The sequence below is a fragment of the Cotesia glomerata genome, linkage group LG5 (assembly GCF_020080835.1).
Source record: "Cotesia glomerata isolate CgM1 linkage group LG5, MPM_Cglom_v2.3, whole genome shotgun sequence".
Taxonomy (NCBI): Eukaryota; Metazoa; Arthropoda; class Insecta; order Hymenoptera; family Braconidae; genus Cotesia; species Cotesia glomerata.
The window spans coordinates 20862882-20884450 of record NC_058162.1 but is presented as its reverse complement, the minus strand read 5'-3'; the positions used below and the strand labels follow the sequence as shown (position 1 = coordinate 20884450).

Here is a 21569-nt window from a genome sequence, read left to right as displayed (position 1 = left end):
TTAAAGAAACAATTACGCTACTCACTACTAATTATATCTCCAAAACAAGTTTCATAGTCCGTGAATTCGACGAAACATTTACAAGAATTTATCCTAATGACATTGCAACCTATGACTTATGTTTAAACATATTAAAAGAAAAGAAAACCGAATTCTTTACTTATACTCCCAGACACCTGAAGATAAAAACAATTGTCCTGAAAGGTGTACGTGGTGGCTACGACGAAAAGGATGTCAGGACTAATCTTTAACAAAAGCAAACCTGAGCTTTACCACTTTCTTGTCTCAGTGTCTCACGACAGCAAAACTGCTTCACTGACGCGTCTAAAAGCTTTATTATCGCAACCCATCAGATGGGAAAGATTAAGAAGACCTACAATCTTTATGTGCAAAAAATGCCAAAATACGGGACATTCAAGTTCTAACTGTCATATGGCCCCGACCTTTGTTAAATGTGCAGGCGACCACGAAGCCAAAGATTGTTCTTTACAGGCAGGCACCGATAAAAAGCTTCTTAAATGTACCAACTGCGATGAAATAGGTCATCCAGCCAGTTACAAAGGCTGTCCAACACTTAAATTTATGGCCAAAATCAAGGCTCAATATAAACAGCAACAAGAAGCCAAAAAGCGGAACATATATGTAGCTATAGCTAAAGCAATTAACAACTACACCAGGCCTGACCAATAATACGCCAATATGTGCAACATTAACCAAAATAACAGCTTTCCACCTCTTCCGAGGCCGAAATTACCTCCCACAGGGACACATACACCAAGTCACGTGAAATCTACAGCAACGGTGGACACTAATGACTCCAATAATATCACAATCAATCTGGAATCACTTCTCAACTCTTTTAAAAACGACATCTTAAACGAAATTAAGCATCTTAATCGCAAAATTGACTCAAATACTAGAAGAATAAACATAATAATGTCTGCAATTGGTCTGGATGAATAATGGCACAGCTGCATCCACCAAACTAAATACAACATTCAAAAAAATTGTATTAATCACCGCATCAATACTGACTCCAGCGAGTACATCAACCTAGACTTTCTGTGGCGTTACCACCAATAGATACAACATCAAACTTCGAATTATCGAACGACTATTGGTGGCTATCGCGAGATCCAACTCACATTGATGAAAGAAGTAGAAGAATTCTGTGGGAGCACCAGCTCATTTAACTCTGCAGGCCAACTACAGTGACTTAAAAGTGCATTTAATTCTAATACAAAGTACAAACTATATTATTAAGTGTTTACTAATAACATAATACTGTAAAAATGTAAATATGTACATATGTATATATCTGTCCCCTTCAACCTTTCCCATCGTCCCACCTCCTTTACCCTCACCCATTCCCTAAAATATTGTCAGATGTATTTTTCCATACCATAATTTTTGACATCTAAAAAACCTCATATGTTAACATAAAATGTTCTAATTTAAAGCTATGTAATAAGAAAATTATATTATTTAATATTTATAACTAACGAGATCAACAGCTCGTAGCCAGTTAGTATAAATTACACTAAGTATTGCCATGTTAAAGTATTTTTAAGTAATTTTTATACTTATTGAAATTCTGTTATGTATTTTGAGAGAAATTAATAAACTTACTTAAAAAAAAAAAAAAAAAAAACAAGCGTTGTACCGCTTAGCCATGGGACTGGCTTATTGTAAATAATAAGGAAAAAAATTAAACTTCGAAAAACGGGCTTCCAGGTTTTTAAAAAAATTTACGTAAAAACGGAACACCGTTTTTAATTATGATTACTATTGCAAAAAATAAGCAAAGAAATTAAACTTCAAAAAACGGAACACCGTTTTTATTTGTGATGATTATTGCAAAGAATAAGGAAAGAAATTAAATTTAGAAAAACGGGCGTCCAGTTTTTTAAAAAAATTTATGTAAAAACGGGACAACGTTTTTATTTGTGATTATTATTGCAAAGAATAAACAAAGAAATTAAACTTTGAAAAACGGGCTCCCGGGTTTTCACAAAAAAATTAAAGTAAAAACAGAACACCGTTTTCATTTGTAATTGTTATTGCAAAGAATAAGCAGACATTAGATTCGGAAAAACGGACTTCCGTTTTCTCACAAAAAAATTTCAGTAAAAACGGAACAACGTTTCAATAAGTGATTTTTTTGCTTATTTTTCGCAATAATTATTATACTAATAAGACGTCGGTCCGTTCTTACTTAAATTTTATAAAAAAAAACGAGAGCTCGTTTTTCGAAGTTTAATTCCTTTGCCTATGTTGTCGAAAATCGAGGATCGTTGGATCACTTCCACGGTAAATATAAAGATTATGACCCTTACAGAATATATTGCTTTCACATCTTCCTTCTGGTTCTTCATCATCATCATATCTAGCTATGTGTTCCTTCAAAACGAATGGCTTAAACGTGTACAATTGTTTTGTCAGATTTGACATTATTAGACAATTAAATTTCAGTAAGCCTAATTTTAAATAATGATGTGGGGTAAGTATGTAGATTATCTTAACCAAAACAAAAAAATGATTAAAAATAATTGTCAAACGATTTCAGCGCGTCCTTTGTGTACTTCATATTATACTTATAATAAATAAGTATATTTAATTTTTATAACTGATATTAATTTTTTAATTTATATCTTAGTCAGGCAGTGAAAAAATTTTTCAAAATTTTTAAATATTAAACTGGGCAGAGATTTTTTCTGTTACGGGTAACTTCGATAAAGACAGAAATAGAAATAATGCAATTATTACCCCGGAACTAGAAACAGAATGACTATTGAACAATCGATTATCGATTTCAACTTTTATCAAAATCGATATTTATTTTTTTATAAAATCGATTAAGCTGTCAAACGTCATTTTTTAAATTTCAAATGTGGATACTCAAGGGGTACAAAAATTTTTTCACTAATGTTTTATTATGATATTCAAGATAACTGAAAACTGTCAATTTTTTCATTTTTTATATAAAATCAATTGCTATAAAAAAATTCTCTAAAAATTTTTCTCTAATAATTTCTTTTAATTTTCACATTCGGAATTATTTTAATAAATTTTTTTAATAACAATTTCATTTTGTTATGGAATACTCAAATAATTTCTAATGTCAGTTAACTTCAGTATCATAATGTTTAATTTAAGTTGACAATGATTAATTTTTGACTTCTTGTTAAATAAAATCTTACAAGAACTCAATCTTTTTTTTCCGACGTTTTAATACTAATATTAATGTTACCTTTCAAGTTAAAAATATTATCGTTCCCTCAACGAAGTTTTCTTAAGTAAAACATTCAAATTTTAGTTTTGTTAAATAAATTATTAAAAATACTAAATTAAAAAAAAAAATTAAATTTTATTTTTGAAATTAATAATTAGATGTAAAGATTATTGTCATTCATCTTTTTTCAATTTTTCAAAAAAAGATTTTTATTGCTGATGTACGTCAATGATTTTGATAATAAATCAAGACGAATTTTTTAAGTTTTTGAATATATAAAAAAATTGATCATCACTATTGATTCTTTAAAAAACTAAATTAAATTATCAATACCTACATTAATGAAATTACATAAAAATATAGATAACTATTTATCATAAAAAATTTTATTCATAAGGTTTTGTATATTTACAACCTTGCTAAATATTTATATAGTAGTTTCAATGTTTTAATAAATTCGATTCATAGAATTTTCGATTTTTTACAAAAATAAAAAAAATCAAATGTTTATCATCACAACACATTATTTCGTCAAGTTTATAGTCATTCGAAGAAATTATATTAGTGAAAGTTCAGTAAATATAAGTAGTTTAAAGAAATCCATTTAATTCATTGTGAATCAATTATTTATTAAAATATAAAACTACAAAAGTTCAGAAGTTATTCTTACCACAGTTAACAATGGCGTATTAAAAATATAAATAAAATACTAAGTAACCAAAACATAACAAAAATAACATTAATCTAAGCCACTATCATTAATAGTAAGTAAAGTTTTTATATTGTATTTAATATAATCTAAACTCATTCAGCTATCATTTATTTTCTAAATTAAATTAGATGTTTTTAAATGTATATAGTTTATCAAATAATATGAAATATTTATCTATCTTAATTTTAGATATCTTGAAATTTTATTTCCATCTAATATTAAGTTACAAGAAAATTTTTAATATTTATGATTAACAATAGAGTAATAACTATATATTGACTTTTGCAAGAGATTTTTTAAAAGCTAAAAAATTCAATGGTACACACTGAAAGAAAAAATTTCTTTTGAAATAAATTTGTATTGTTGTGACAAGAAATTAATTTGTCGAAAATCTCTAACAATTATATTTAATTCTTAGCTGAAGAAATAGAAATTGTTCTCACAGACATTTTCTAGTTAAAAAAAAATTTTTTTTTGATTTGGAAAAAAAAAATTTTAAATGAACAACTTGCGAATTTTCATCCAAAATTTTTTTATCCAACTAAGAAATTTTTTTCCAAAGTTACTATGAAAAAAATTTTCAACAAATTTGTTTCTTATAACAACATTGCACATTTTTTTCAAAATAAATTTTTTCTCTTAGTGTGTTTTAAATACATGTTTAATGATTTTAAATATTTTAAAACAAACAAATTAAGTTATTTTCAGATTGTAAATTCACAAATTGCTTCGAGTAATTTCGGTCTTTTCCGTTGAGTGTTTGACGGATCACCATACAATCCAAGTGTGAATAGGCCTGTATGAAGAGTAGGACGTCCCAAAAAGTGCTTTGATCATATGAATATCCACTTGATCAAGCTCAAACACAGAAGAAATCAATCGGATCTTATTTTTGTAAAATATGCGTTCAAAAATTGACAAAATTGTGAGAAAAAGATCGATCTATTTATGAAAATACGATAAGAGCTAATGTTGTAATAAAAGTTATTAAAATAATAATAACTTCTTAACTTGATTTTTTGTTTTATTTTTTTATTTAATATAAAAAATATCAATTTTTTTTTCAATAAAAAGTACACACGCACTTTTTTTAAAACTAAAACTGTTAAATGTTATGATTACTATGAAATCAAGAGACAAACCAATTATATTTTTGATTATTATAAACTTATTTGAAATACAAACGTTAAATGAATAAACATTTACACTTTCGATGTATAGTGATAAGATCCTATACTTAAGCGTATACATAAAAAACTGAATAATTAATTAAAAAAAGGCTACGCAAAAAAAATACTTAATTATTAGTTAATTCTCGATTGGAAAAATTTCCATGAAATACCGAGATTTTCAATTTGTTCTTGAGACATTGAAACTAAGCCCGGCAAATAGTGAAGAACAGACTCCCAACAAATGTCTATGAGTTTTGGAATAGTAATCCAAACTGAGTGAACACGAGAGCCACAGGGAACCTGAAAAAAAATTTTATTGTTAACACAACCATATAAATACGTGAGCAATTACATTAATATAATAAGAAAATAACTACTCGCCAGTCAAAATGGGAATAGAATTACTATTCTAATAAAATCAAAATTGATAATATAACACTAACGCATAGTCGAGAAAATACACGAATAAATTTATGTAATAAAATATAAAAATGAATTTAAATACATAGATTATGCCCCCTGACATATTATTAATTACATAATTAAATTATTTCAAAATTATGTCCATCTTATGCAGAATTATTCGAGATTTAATTTAAAAACAAAAAAATTTTTTTGTCTTCATTGGATTCTTAAAATTAAATCGTACCATTCCTTTTTACCCTCATTGCTGTTAGAGGAATACGGTTTCTCTGTTTGTCTGTCAGAGGTTAATGAATTAAATAAAATCCTATTTAATAAGCTTTCAGATGCAGTTTACAGGAAATTAATAAATTCTATTATCGAATTTAATAGTCATTGCGTCAAGAACCAGTATAACTGAAAACTTTCTTAAACTTTTAAACTTTTAAATTGCTGTAATTTTTAAACTTATTGATCTAGCAAAATATACGGCTCTGTAAATTGAAGCTTATTTAATGAGCTTTCAGATAAAATTCATAATGCTTCAGTAAGTTATTGCATTCAATAGTTACCGCACGGAGAGGAAGTAAAAGTTAAAATTTTTCACAAGTTTTGAAAATTTTAAATTGTTATAATTTTTAAACTAATCGACCGATTCAGCTCATCTTCGAACCGATAAGAATTATGTGATATATAGAACATACGAATATAAACTTTTGAGTTAATAGTATTTTCTAAACTAGCATGAGCTGAATCGGGAAATATTAAAATTTTTGAAAAGTTGCGTTATGAGGACAAAAGCAGTAATTAGATTTTCTATGACACCTGCTAAATTTAGTTATAAAATATGAATTAGATACTTTATCTTTCGGTTCACCGATGAATCCACCGAATGTAAATAGTTGGCCAGCCGGGGACACAGTCATTGAGTATCTTTTAAACGTTCGTGGTATTAAACGTTCACGATTGTCAATGTTCTTCCATGTCATGGTACTGAGGTTTAATGTCCATAAATCATTGTAATAATCTTTATGACCAAATTGTCCTGATAAAATAACTATAAAATCATTGTCAGAGTTTCGGTAGTGCGTAATTTGAAAACAAGCTCCGTTAGGTCCGTCTCTATCCATTGGATAATTAGGTACGTGATCAACATCTCCATGAGTATTGATCATTCTCCATCGACGATTATGTACATCAAAAGCTGCAAGATTCTGAAGAAAAAAAAAACATTTTGTTAGTTTCAAATAAATACAATATCATTAATTTAAAAATTTCAATTACCAAAAAAGAATATGGAGTGAAATTATCCTCATGCTCATCATCATCATCATCATCAAGAGAAAAAAAAGTAAAAATCGTTTTTCCATCAAAAGCTAGGTAATAAGGAATACATTTCCAAAGTTCATTTTTATATTTTCCTTGACATTTATAGACACATTCCCAAATTCCACTCTTCATATTTATCCTGTAGACGTTGCCAACACGATTGTTTTCATCATCAACATCTCCAACCAAATAATAATATTCTCCATTGCGAATGACATTACATCCCGAAGGATATGTAGGTACCTCTCCTTGAAGAGGCTGATTGATCATATGTTCATTGAGAATATTAAAAATATATAAGTCTGTAAGTTTATCAGAATAAGGTAGTCGCATAGTGCAAATGGTTAGCAAATTCCCTTCGAAGATTACACCAATCTCATTATGCTGCCAAACTGGTAATTGAAATTCAATGTCAATGTACGCCCATTCTCTTGATAGTAAATTAAATACCCACATGTCACGAAATTCAGGCTTTGTGACAAGACGAATTACGCCATCTTCTAGTTCTTGAACATCGAGGATCGTTGGATCACTTCCACGGTAAATATAAAGATTATGGCCCTTACAATATATTTTACTTCCGCATCTTCCTTCTGGTTCTTCATCATCATCATATTTAGGTGTATGTTCTTGCAGAACAAATGGCTTAAACATATACAATTGTTTTGTCAATTTAGACATTTTTAAACAATTAAATCTCAGTAAGGTTAATTTCAAATAATGATGTGCGGTAACTATGTAGATTAACTTGGCCAAAAAAAAATGATTAAAAATAATTGACAAACGATTTCAGCGCGTCTTCTGTTTACTTCATATTATACTTATACATACGGGTATTTAATTTTTATTTACTTATATTAATTTTTTAATTTATATTTTACAGTCAAGCGGTGAAAAATTTCTTGGAAATTTTTAACACTTAACTGGGCTGAGGTTGTTGCTGTTACGGGCAGTTGCAGGTAACTTCGATAAAGACAAAAATAGAGATAATGCAACTAGCCCGGAACTAGAAACAGAATGACTATTGAACAATCGATTATCGATTTCAACTTTTATCAAAATCGATATTTGTTTTTTTAAAAAGTCGATTAAGCTGTCAAAGTTCGTTTTTTAAAGTTTAAATGTGGTTACTCAAAGGGCACGAAAATTCTTTTGCTAAAGTTTTGTAATATCGAAATTAACTAAAAACCGTCAATTTTTTTAATTTTTATAAAAAATCAATTACAAAAAAAAAATTCCGTAAAAAATTCTTAAGGTAAAAGACCCTGTTATTAATACTGACCTAGTTGATTGACACTTGCAATTTTATTCTAATAAAAAAAATAAAATATTCTCAAAAATTCAATTATCTTAAAATTTATAATTGAAAAATTATATTTATTAATTTGTTAGAGTCGATTTGTGTTTCATATAATTAAAATAAAACTGCAAGTGTCAATAACTGGGTCTTTTACCGAACTGATAATTTTGCACGCCTCATAGCGCGAAGCGCGTGAGGTTGTGCTTTATACTCGACTCGTCAAGTTCAAGCAATTTTGTGATCTTTTAATGCCTCTATCACAACCATATTACACTTATTCAATAATATAAGTAGACGTACACCGAAAAACACTTAAATTAAACCATCTTTTACTTTCTAAAATCATTTCATGTTGCTATTTTGAAAAAAAAAAACGTTTTGAAAAAAATTTTACGTGGACGTCCAGATGTCACCCCATTTTGGATGTACCAACGATTACTCCCGAACAAATTGATATTTCAAGACCGGACCTTTTTTATTAGTTTAAGAATTCGATGAACTGGGTCCGTATTTCATATCAGTGGCCTAGCTTATGTATTTTTTTTTTTAATTGAATTTTTATTAAAATTCACGGATACAACCGTACAAAGCCAAACGAACTTTTCTTATTTGTCACGTGAAAACTTTGGCGCCACTTGATCAAGCTAGATTTTTTTAGACTGCGTGAGCATATGACAAGAAAAAAGGGCGCCGATATTTAAAAAAAAAATAAAAAATACTCTGTAAGAAATTACTTAATTATAATTTTTTTTTTTTAATTAATTATACAATTAATTTTTTTCTTAAAAAATGATTGAGCGTTATGAGGCGTGCACTTTTGGACTTTCCAAACTTTAGGCGTTTTAGTACTAATATTATGTGACCTTTCAAGTTAAAAATATTATCATTCCCTCTGTGAAGTTTTCTTAAATAAAACATTTAAATTTTAGTTTTGTTAAATAAATCGCGTTACTAATGCCAAAAGCGCGCATCTCAACATCTACGCCTTTCTGGCTCTGCAGAGCCAAAAGGGCGTATAAAAAAAATTTTTTTCACTTCAACCAACCTAAAAATGTTTATAACATTTAAATCTGTAAGAAAAGTGAATAAAAAATTTTTTTTTGTATATGTCCTTTTGGCTTTAAGACAAAAAAATTTTAAAGCCAGAAGGGGTATCATTTTTTTTTAATCATAATCAATTGTTAGCCTTAAAAAAAAAAGAAAAGTTATAACACTGGTAAAAATAATGACTCTTCTACTCATTTTATTTTCAAGAGAATATGTATTTGATTAAAGAAGAAATTAAAATATCAATTTAGTTAGACACTACTCCGATGCAGTCTCCATTATCATTATCTTTTGCTTCTCACAGTAAAAAATAATAAATATATATTGCTTGTAAATCTAAACTTTGAAAAAATACTTTAATCTTAAAACAAATTCATCAGTTGTTACCATCATCAAAGCACAGATTTTTGTAATATCGATGGTATTTTGTAATTTGTACAATTAAACATAATTCATTACACTTAATCAGTGGAGACATCATTATTGGGTCAATAGAAATGAAAATTTTGTACTTGAGTTGAATACATTTTTCTTCAAATAGAATGTTACTGTTATTTTGGTTTTTTTTTAATTCAAATCCATATTCTTTTTAAATAAAATGAGTTCAAAAGTCATTATTTTTACCGGTTTTATAACTCTTTTTTTAAAGTTAATAATTATTGATTATTAATTATAATTAATTATGATTGAAAAAAAATGATACGCCCTTTTGGCTTTAAAATTTTTTTATCTTAGAGCCAGAAGGGCGCATAGAAAAAAAAAATTTTTTATTCACTTTTGTTACAGATCTAAATGTTATAAACATTTTTAGGTTGATTGAGGGGGAAAAATTTTCTTTATACGCCCTTTTGGCTCTGCAGAGCCAGAAGGGCGAAGATGTTGAGATGTGCCCTTTTGGCATGAGTGACGCGACTTGTTTAATGATTTTTAATATTTTAAAATAAACAAATTAAGTTTTCAGATTGTAAATTTACAAATTGCTTTGAGTATTTTCGGTCTTTTCCGTTGAGTTTTTAACGGATCATCATACAATCTAAGTCTGAATAGGCCTGTACGAAGAGTAAGACGTCCCAAAAAGTGCTTTGATCATATGAATATCCACTTGATTAAGCTCAAACACAGAAGAAATCAATCGGATCTTATTTTTGTAAAACGTGCGTTCAAACATTGACAAAGTTGTGAGAATAATATAAATCTAGCCATCAAAATAAGATAAAAGCTAATATTATAATAAAATTTTTAAAATGATAATAATTTCTAAATTTGATTTTTGGTTTTATTTACTTATAATAATAAAAAAAATATCAATTTTTTTTTAATGAAAAGTGTACACGCATTTTTTAAAATTAAAACTGTTACATGTTATGATTACTATGAAATCAAGAGGCAAACAAATTATATTTTTAATTATTATAAGCTTATTTGAAACACAAACGTTAAATAAGTAAACATTTACACTTTCGATATATAGTGATAAGAGCCAATACTTAATTGAAAAAAGGCAACGCAAAAAAAATACTCAATTATTAGTTAATTCTCGATTGGAAAAATTTCCATGAAATACCGAGATTTTCAATTTGTTCTTGAGACATTGAAACTAAGCCCGGCAAATAGTGAAGAACAGACTCCCAACAAATGTCTATGAGTTTTGGAATAGTAATCCAAACTGAGTGAACACGAGAGCCACAGGGAACCTGAAAAAAAATTTTATTGTTAACACAACCATATAAATACGTGAGCAATTACATTAATATAATAAGAAAATAACTACTCGCCAGTCAAAATGGGAATAGAATTACTATTCTAATAAAATCAAAATTGATAATATAACACTAACGCATAGTCGAGAAAATACACGAATAAATTTATGTAATAAAATATAAAAATGAATTTAAATACATAGATTATGCCCCCTGACATATTATTAATTACATAATTAAATTATTTCAAAATTATGTCCATCTTATGCAGAATTAGTCGAGCTTTAATTTAAAAACAAAAAAATTTTTTGGCCCTCATTAGATCCTTAAAATTAAATTGTACTAGTCCTTTCAACCCTCATTGCTGTTAGAGGAATACGATTTCAATGTTTGTCTGTCAGAGGTTAATGAATTAAATAAAATCCTATTTAATAAGCTTTCTGATGCAGTTTACACGGTATTATTGAATTCTATTATCGAATTTAATAGACGTTGCGTCAAGAACCAGTAAAACTGAAAACTTTCTCAAACTTTTAAATTTCTGTAATTTTGAAACTAATCAATCTAACAAAATATATGGCTCTGTAAATCGAAGCTTATGTAATGAGTTTTCAAATAAAATTACAATTATGTAGTAAGTCATTGTATTCAATATTTATTGCATGGAGAGAAAGTAAAAGTTAAAATTTTTTACAAGTTTTGAAAATTTTAAACTGCCGCAATTTTTAAACTAACCGAACGATTCAGCTTATCTTTGAACTGAAGATTCCGATAAAAATTGAGTGAGCTACAGTCTATACGAATATAAACTCTTAAGTTATTAGTATTTTTTAAACTAGAACAAGCTAAATCCGGCAATATCAAAATTTTTGAAAAGTTGCGTTATGAGGACAAAAGCAATAATTAGATTTTCAATGACATCTACTAAATTTATTTTTAAAATATGAATTATGTACTCTAGCTTTCGGGTCACCGATGAATTCACCGAATGTGAATAATTGACCAGCAGGGGACACAGTCATTGAGTATCTTCGAAACGTTCGTGGTATTAAACTTCCACGATTGTCAATGTTCTTCCATGTCATAGTACTGAGGTTTAATGTCCACAAATCATTGTAATAATCTTTACTATCAATTTCTCCTGATAAAATAACTATAACATCACTGTTAGAGTCTCGGTAGTGCGTAATTCGAAGAGACGATCCGCTAAATTCGTCTCTATTCATTGGGTAATTCGGTACATGATCAACATCTCCATGAGTATTGATCATTCTCCATCGAGGATTTTCTACATCAAATGCTGCAAGTTTCTGAAAAAAAGAACATATATTTTGTTAATTACGAATAGATACAATATCATTAATCTAAAAATTTCAATCACCAAAAAAGAATATGGAGTGAACTTATCGTCATGCTCATCATCATCTTCAAGATAAAAAAAGTAAAAATCGTTTTTCCATGAAAAACTAGATAATAAGGAACATTTTTCCAAAGTTTATTTTCTTTATCTTTACGTTGACATTTATAAACACATTCCCAAATTCCACTCTTCATATTTATCCTGTAGACGTTGCCAACGCGATTATTTTTATCATCAATATCTCCTACCAAATAATAATATCCTCCATCACGAATTATATTACATGGAAAAGCATAGTTGGGTACCTCTCCTTGAAGAGGCTGCTTAATCGCATGTTCATTGAGAATATTGCAAATATATGTCTGTAAGTTTATCACAATGTTCAGAATCAGGTACTGGCACATATGCTCTAGTGCAAACGGTTAACAAGTTCCCTTCGAAGATTACACCAATCACATTATGCTCTGGACCTGGTAATTTATATTCATTGTCGATGTACGCCCATCCTCTTGACAATAAATTAAATACCCACATGTCACAAAATTCAGGCTTCGTGATAATATGAATTACGTCATCGTCTAGTTCTTGCTCATAGATGATCGTTGGATCACTTCCACGGTAAATATAAATGACTGTGAACTTAGCCGACAACCGACAATCGAAAATTTTGACAATCGATATTTCAGCGAGGAAATCGATTTTTTTTAATTAAAAAAATGGCAGTTGTTCTTTTTCTGAATACTTAAAAGTGCATTTATTTGTTAATGAAATATGATTTTTTTTTCGCGATGAAATTTTGAAAATAAAACTTTGACGAGTGCTCTAATCAACACTTTTAGATAAAAAAATCTGAAATTGAGTACTAACCTTTTTTTTTAATAAATTTAGACCTGCATTTAATTATTTTTTTTTGAAAAATCACTAGAATGTTGGGCAAGCAATAAGAATTAAAAAAAGAAAAAATTAGGAAAAATAAAAAAATGCAGGCCTTTATTACACCCAAATCTACAACTGCATTTTTTCAGAATTCAATTTTTTTTATTTCCTACCAAATTATCAATTTTTTTCTAAATAAAAGATTCTTTTTTTGGATATATATTTAGTTTACAAGCTCACTTTACTTAAACAATACATAAAATTCACTCAATTTTCGAAAAACTACACCTGCATTTTTATAAATTTAGGTTTTATTCATAAAAATTATATTTTAAACAAAAAAAACTTTTTTTTGTCAATTTAATTCAATATATATATATATATATGAGTGGCCCAAAAAAACTGACTATTTTTTTTTTTTGAGTCTCGAGTCAAAAAATGTTAGTTTTTGATGTTTTAAGAGCCCTCACCAAAGGACAGCTTAAAAAAAAATTTTTAAGAGGTCACTCCAAATTTTTTAAAATTTCAAAAATCGTCAATAATCGAACTTTTTTTTTTTTAATTTTTTTTCTCGTTACGGTATAATTTTATAGACCAAAAAAAAATAAGTTTCTGAAAGTTTCAGTTCAAAATTTAAATTTTGAAAGGTCGCTCATAATTTTTTTTTTTAAGCTATAGCTCCTACCGACTCCGAATTTAGTAGGAATCTTTCATTTGTCAAAGGCTCTCTTTAAATTAATCAGTGGAATTTCACTGATTCCAACCAGTGCATGAGAATTTCATTCGTGAATCAGTGAAATCCACTGATTAATGCTTCAAAATGCTTGCCGTAAAATGGACGGTGTGGCTTAATGTATATAGAATAATCGAAAGAAAATTTAGTATAGACCGGATAGCTCAAATGGCAGAGTAGCCGACAGTTCGCTTACGGCATTGAATGTAGCAACATCGAGTTTTTGTATCTCCTCATAAAGTACTGCTTTCATCAAAAATAACCGTGCTAATTGATCAAATTTAGTGTATGAGTGGTGATAATTATAATATAAATATTATTATTACCAAATTTCCAATATTAACGACTATTTTGTAACTAATCAAAATACTGTTGGTCTGAGGACCGCGTGCTGCGGCACGCCAGCTAAAAACAAAGACATGAAAAGAAACACCGGTCTAAGCAAATCAACCGACAATCTTTCGTTGGCTGATCTTAAAAAACAAGCAAAAAATCTTAATAGATTAACAAATACTTCAAATTTCGATTTTTTATTTGACAAAAATAAAAAAAAATATGTGCCTAACCTTAAAAGTACTAGATCACGATCAAGTTCGACAGAATCATTAAGAGATGGCGACTCTTCCATGGATACTACCGAAACGCAAGAGCCAACTAATGATGGATTCATCCAACCAAAAAACAAGAGAATAAGAAGATCCAAACCAAACGTCGATACTCCAGATTTCATTGATACCAACAGATTTGGGACCCTTGAAACGACAGATGGCGACAGTCACTTCACCCAAATCCCTCAAACTTCACAGCCTAGTACAAATAGCAGTAAACAAATCAACATGACCGGTAATTTTAAAAATTTACAAAAAAATCTCAGCCAAACACAACCAGGAACATCCCAGTCTACAGAATTGAATACAAGACCTGATGGTTTTAAATCAAAACCACGCCCTCCACCTATTCACGTGTACAACGTCAACATTAAAAACACCACAACCATGATCATAACTGCGGGTGTCAAAGAAAATGATTTTTGGGTTAAATCAAACAAGGAATACGTTAATATTACATCTCTTACTCTTGATGTTTATAATAACATTAAAAAAATACTTGATAATAACAAACTAAAATACTATACATATACCCCAAGAGAAAATAAAACTAAAACCCTAATCTTAAAAGGAATTACAGCCGATTACTCCGAAGAGGATGTTTTAACACATATCAATAACCGAAATCTATCGGACACCCATGTCACTAGGGTAACAAGAATTCCATTTGACAAAACGGACCCAAACAGAATATTTTTTCTCATCCAACTCGCACCTGAGAGTAAAACTGTAGCTCTTACCAGACTAAAATACCTCCTTAATCAGCCTGTAAAATGGGAAAGGCTCAAAAGAAAAGAAGTTTTCCAATGCAGACGCTGCCAAAGAGTAGGACATGCGAGTAAAAATTGTACTCTTGACTTTAGATGCGTTAAGTGCGGAGGCAATCATGGACCAGCTAAGGAGGGCAATGAATGTCCTGTTTCAAAAGACAAAAAATTATTAAAGTGCATTAACTGTGGCAGTAATGAACACCCTGCATCTTATGGAAAATGTCCGTACCTCGTATTAGCCCATAATATGAAAAGTGAAGCTAAAAATATCAACCAAGCCATCAAAAAAGCTAACATTAACAAGATAAGCCGTGCAATCAACCCAAATGCATCTTTCGCCAACATAGTCAATAATAATGATAGTAATGACTTCCCTCCACTCCAAACACCGAAAAAGACCATGTTTGCAGGCACTAATTCTATAAGTGCCCAGTATCCTACTGACACCAACCTCAACAACAACCAAGGACTCTCACAATTTGAAGAAATTCTTGCTAACTTGCAAAACAAAATGATCACAGTACTCAAAGTGGAGCTGGGAAAAATTAACCAACAAGTGCAGGAAAACTCAAAAAAAATTGAGCTTCTGTTCTCTCAATTTGATGAATAAAATGGATTTAAATACCACAAATTCTCAAAATAATTTACCGTCACAGTCACCAGACTCAGTTAATATAATCAATTTTTGCGCCATCAATGTTAACTCTCTTGGTGCAAATAAACGCAGATATGACTTATATGATTTTGTTGTTAAAAATAATATTGATGTAACTTTAATTTCAGAAACAAAATTAAATAACAGGCATAAACTCAGTTTCGACAACCACGCATTTATAAGAACCGATAGACCTAACGCCAAGAATGGTGGTGGCACTGCAATACTCATTAATAATCGCATCAGCTTTACTGTAATCTCCCATCCAAATTCTCGGAACAACAAAGTAATTGAATACACTGCAATCAAAATACATACACAGGCAAATATTACGCTCCTGATCATAAGCATATACGCTACTTGTAATAATAAAAACACCTTTGTAGATGAGCTATCAAAGCTGTTCCAAGATTTCAAGTTAAATGACCCTAAAACATTTTACATTATTGCGGGGGACCTAAATGCACGACACACCATGTGGGGAGATCATAATCAGAATTATAGAGGAGTCCAATTAGCTAACTGGATAAACAACAATGCAGACACACTGAAACTCTCTATATACCCTGCAGCGAATCCAACATATCCTAGTTCAGGATCATACTTGGACTACGGACTGCTAGACAACAGATTGACAGTACTTGATGCCAACAATAAAAAACTTCAAACAGCTCCATATGACAGCGATCATAACGCAATAATTTTCTCTATAGATTGCATCACAATTCTTAATGGCCTCACACCTCCAACTATAACCTCAGACAGATACAATTTCAAGAGAGCAAACTGGAAAAAATTTACTCAGCACTTGCAAGATAACCACACTGACCAGATACCCTACGATAGAAATCTAACATTAGACGAAATCAACGAGTATATATTGAACTTGGAAAATAAAATATTAGAAACAATTGAAGCGGTAATTCCTATTGTTGAACGACGAAAAAACAGTGGTTGCATGCGATTTGTTAACAACAAAATCAAAAAACTTCGAGTACAAATCAAAGCTGCGCTCTGCACTCTCCAAAGTAGACCGTCATAATAAAAAGCTGAACATACAACTCAAAACACTGATTAAGTTCACCAATAACCTACTTGCTAATGAATTCAAACGTACTGAATCCTCCTACTGGGAAGCAAAAGCGAAAAGTGTAAACTTTCGCGATCCCAATAAATTCTTTCCTAAAATAAACACCTATTTTAGGTTTAAGGAACCTCCTCGAATTGATGACCTGCTACTGGATAGAGATAATAACTTGATCACTCCTGAAGTTCTCGGACCAGAACCTTGCACCATCGTTAACAATAAACTACTCATTACACAACCTTCAGCAAAACTAAACATCATCGGAAAATACTTTGAGTCAGTAAATTCTCCACGCTATACGAACTATGGTACAGAAATAAAGCGCTTGGCAGATGAAGCAGCTGAGAGGATCAAAACTCAAATACAACACAACCGGGTGAACTCTCATACACACACTGAATTTTCTAATACTAATCGTGCTTATTACCCACAACAAGACGCTGATAAACCAAAGTATTTTCATTCCCATTTAGTTGTTGAAATTCTGTTGAAAAAAGCAAAAAATAAGACATCTAGTGGACTTGATAAGATACCTATGATTGCACTCAAGCACTTACCTCCAGTATTCATCAGAGATCTCACAACAATATTCAATAATTGCTTGAATCATTCCTACTACCCGGACAGATGGAAAAAGGCCAAAGTGATCCCAATCAGGAAAAAGGACAAGAATACCGCTGACCCTTCGGGATACCGCCCCATAAGCCTCACGAGCAACGTCAGTAAGATCTTCGAAAAGCTGATTAAAATCAACATCATGGATCATGTTGACAAAAACAAAATAATCCCAGATAACCAGTTTGGGTTCAAACAAAGTCACTCCACTGTGCATGCCATACACAAGTTTGCATCAGACCTGAATAATTATCTCCTGAATGGTATGCTTATTGGCGCAGCGCTACTGGACCTGGAGAAAGCCTTTGACTCAGTCTGGTTAAATGGACTGACTTATTTACTGATCCAGCTCAATTTTCCAACTGAAATGATCCTGCTAATTTGTGACATGCTCCACGGCAAATCGTTCGTGGTCTGGAATGGATTAATATTATCCTCACTCACCTTCAGGGTATTAGAGGGAATGCAACAAGGCACGGTGACGGCCCCAGTGCTTTTTAATATATATAACAGCGAAATACTGAATCTCTTCGATCTTAATTCAGGTAATCAAACGCATTCTGGAGCATATGCAGATGACAAAGTAGTATATGTAGCCGATAAAAAAGTGCCCATCATCCAAAATAAGCTTGAAAGTCTGGTCAATAAAATATACAAGCACTACAAAGAATGGAATCTGAAAATAAACATCCTCAAAAGCGAAATAATATTATTCCGTAAAACTGTTGATGAGATTTCCCCATTGACAGTCCCATTTATAAAAGATTTCGATATCAACATCACGGATGAAGACACCGGTATAATAACCGGAATACCCCGGAAAGATCTTGTAAAATATCTTGAAATAAATTTTGATTATTTGCTGAGAATGAATAAACATCACGCGATCCAACTAGCAAAAGCTAAAAAAGCTTTCTTTGCTAATGCAAGAATCTTTTACAACCGACACATGGAACCTAAGGCTAAAATTATTTGTTACCAGCTTCTTGTCCGGCCTATTATTTCATACGCTGCTCCAATTTGGTGGAACATGGGTCCATCAGTCATGGAACACTACAGAGAATTCGAAAGGTCATGTCTCAGGGCTTGTCTTCGGGCTTGATCGCTCCAACTCGTGTAAATTCGTGTCACACCATGGCTGTCGCTCATGCGCGCCCTGGTTAGCGGGAGAGAAGCCGGCTCGCGTGGCGGGCGAAAAGCAGTTGTGCTTGGACGCTTGTACTAGTACGACTACTCTGAGTCTATCGTTTTCTGATTTATCACGTATAATACGCATTTACTTTAACACTTAAAATTTTCATTAAATATTATTAATTTCATTAATTTCAATTACCAATTAAATTCTCGAATCATTAAATTTCATTAGTAATTATTCAGTGAGTTAAATAAATCAAATTAATAAGTGACGCCACGCGGTTATTACGCGCCATATTGAGAAAGGATTGCATCAGCCACGCGGCTTTAGTCAATCCATAGTTAATACGCAATACTTATAATAAATTACATTAAATATGTAAATTCATCGTTCGACATTTAACCATCATTCTATCAAATCAAATGTCATCAATTATTCAATTCTGACGTCAAATTATCTAATTAGTTCCTACACTAATAATTATAATCTATCAGTATTTACACTGACGTTGTACGTCGATTAATTAGTATTGCACTATCAATCGACTCTAGTTAACTTAAAGGTTAGCGTCAATTCACGAATTCTGAATTAACACATTTTGCGTTTCTAAGAAGGTTGAGCTCACCTCGTGTTGATTGCGACGGCAATTTACACATAGTCTTATTCGCACTACACGCTTTGCGTTCTTACTTGTACATTTTTTCATTCGAGGAGGTTTTTTCTCAGTGCAACTGAGTTTTCCTCCTCTGGGGATAAATAAATCTTCATTTTATTCCCCTACAAATCGACGCACAATTTATTTAATATCCTAATCCCAAATTAACTATAATTTTTAAAACAATTACGGAAACTATCCTAAGTGGATAGTTTTCGACAAAACATTTGGTGCCTCCTGTGAGGTTTGAAGTGCACACGAACCCTGATTTGCGAAGACGAGCAAGACGATCCAAGGATCCAATCACTACACCACCCAGCTGCTGCCAGCATCGTTGGACTTCAACACATATGAGATAAGTTTTGAATTATTAAAATTTATTCAATACTAACTATCATATCATTTTATCACTTGACAATATATTCAACTTATTCATTTGTAATTTTAATTAATTGTCTAAGTTTGACTGACGGATTGGTTGTCACTAGGCAATCAATTTATCAATCGAATAGTGCAATTGGTTATCATTTAAATATTTACGTACGTTATTATTCTTATTATTTACGTATAATTTAATTTAATTAATTATTTAATAATCGACAATTAATTGGTCATTGTATGATGACTAGTTATTGTTCGACAGAATAATTAATTATTAGTTAATCTCTAACTTCATTATTAATTCTCAAATTATTTATTAATTATAATTAAGTGTTCAAGTCGTTTCTTAGATAAATTGATCACCACAAGTAATCTATTTATTATAGAAATAAGACAATTAATTATCAATTGATATTTATCACGATTATTCTTACTATTATTTTTATAAATTTATCACAAAATGGATAACCCAAGGGTTTCTTTAGAACAAAAACGCGTAATGATAGCTTCGAAAATTACTAAACTTCAGGATGAACTAACAGCTGAAGGTGTTAAAACTAAGTCCATTAACTATCGCTTTACAAAAGTAAAGGAATTATTTGAACAATATGAAAAACTTATTGAGAAACTCGAATTAACTACACCAGAGGATAATGAAGTAAATCTCGCGGAAGACGTTCGTACATTATTTTACGATCTTATGGATCAATTTGAAAGGTTAACTCAATTGAATAGGACTAACCATAATAATTCACATAATGCAAACATTAGTACGAATAATACTACAGCGGGAAATACTACCTTTGTTGAGACTCAACGACTTGCTAAACTCCCTACTACTGATTTACCTAAATTCGATGGTAATTTTGAAAATTGGCTATCTTTCAAAAACACATTTAAAACACTTATTGATACACGTAATGATCTTGATGATCTAAACAAATTTTTATACCTCCGCGGATGTTTAATTGGCTCAGCAACTAACAAGCTAGCGCTTTTTGATGCGAGTGCAGAGAATTATATTAAAGCTTGGGATTTTTTAACTAAAACATATCAGAAGAAAAGAGCATTAATTTGTAAACATTATGACTCGATACTTAATCTTAATACAATTTCGATCCCAACAACAGATAATTTAAACAAGTTGATAGATGATGCTCGGCAACATATAAATAATCTACAGTCATTTCAAATTAATATTACCGAATCCTTACTTGTACGAATATTAGAAAATAAGTTACCATCAGAAATTAAAAACAAATGGCAAGAAACGTTCACTGACAACGACACTCTCCCAACATTCGAATCATTTTGTGAATTTATCTCAAACTTTGCCTTCAGACTTAATACACACAGACCCGATAAACATCGCGATTCCGATCATTCTTCCAAACGAAGACGTAATGAGCACTCGAATAATAATTTGAAGAAACAAAAAACTGACACGCCAGTTCGAGCTTTAGTGACAACCTCCTCTTCTGCCTGCCCATGTTGCAAACATTTACATCCACTCTATAAATGTCACACATTCAATGCATTAACTGTAGGAGAACGCATAAAATTCGTAAAATCTAGTAAACTCTGCAATAATTGTCTTCGCGTACACCAGGGAAACTGCACTTCTAGCAGATGTCGAGTCTGTAAGAAATTCCATCATACTGCATTGCACATTAATCAAAATGCAACTCAACAAACAAATAATGCTAACGTATCAAAACATGATTCTGCCAAAATCGAATCACCCGCTATTGTAACAACTGATAAGGGATCTACAGCTTGACTAGTCGTTCATAATTATAC

At 30.6% G+C, this 21569-nt stretch overlaps 2 protein-coding genes and 1 long non-coding RNA gene across 3 annotated transcripts; 1 reads left to right on the top strand and 2 right to left on the bottom strand.

Moving 5' to 3' along the window:
* Positions 1 to 5026: 5026 nt before the first annotated feature.
* Positions 5027 to 7545, bottom strand: LOC123264765 (kelch domain-containing protein 10 homolog). The gene is made up of 3 exons (XM_044728217.1): positions 6803 to 7545; positions 6379 to 6732; positions 5027 to 5416 (listed from the first exon to the last, which is right to left on the bottom strand). The coding sequence occupies exons 1-3, from the start codon at positions 7526 to 7528 to the stop codon at positions 5249 to 5251; spliced, it is 1248 nt and encodes a 415-aa protein (XP_044584152.1). The 5' UTR covers positions 7529 to 7545; the 3' UTR covers positions 5027 to 5248.
* A 3138-nt stretch (positions 7546 to 10683) lies between these two features.
* Positions 10684 to 12888, bottom strand: LOC123264771. Its single transcript, XR_006509423.1, has 3 exons — positions 12276 to 12888; positions 11851 to 12204; positions 10684 to 10888 (listed from the first exon to the last, which is right to left on the bottom strand). It is a non-coding gene; the product is annotated as an uncharacterized LOC123264771 (long non-coding RNA).
* A 7341-nt stretch (positions 12889 to 20229) lies between these two features.
* Positions 20230 to 21549, top strand: LOC123266127. The gene has a single exon (XM_044730158.1). It carries the CDS (start codon positions 20230 to 20232, stop codon positions 21547 to 21549), a length of 1320 nt encoding a protein of 439 aa, XP_044586093.1.
* Positions 21550 to 21569: the final 20 nt, after the last annotated feature.

Excerpts from the sequence above, each read along its gene's own strand:
- LOC123264765 (XM_044728217.1), bottom strand. The coding sequence starts at position 7,528 with ATGTCTAAATTGACAAAACAATTGTATATGTTTAAGCCATTTGTTCTG. Across the intron at positions 6,733-6,802 it reads TCACTCCATATTCTTTTTTG|AATCTTGCAGCTTTTGATGT; the intron begins GTAATTGAAATT and ends TTTTTTCTTCAG. Across the intron at positions 5,417-6,378 it reads TCGGTGAACCGAAAGATAAA|GTTCCCTGTGGCTCTCGTGT; the intron begins GTATCTAATTCA and ends ATTTTTTTTCAG.
- LOC123266127 (XM_044730158.1), top strand. The coding sequence starts at position 20,230 with ATGGATAACCCAAGGGTTTCTTTAGAACAAAAACGCGTAATGATAGCT.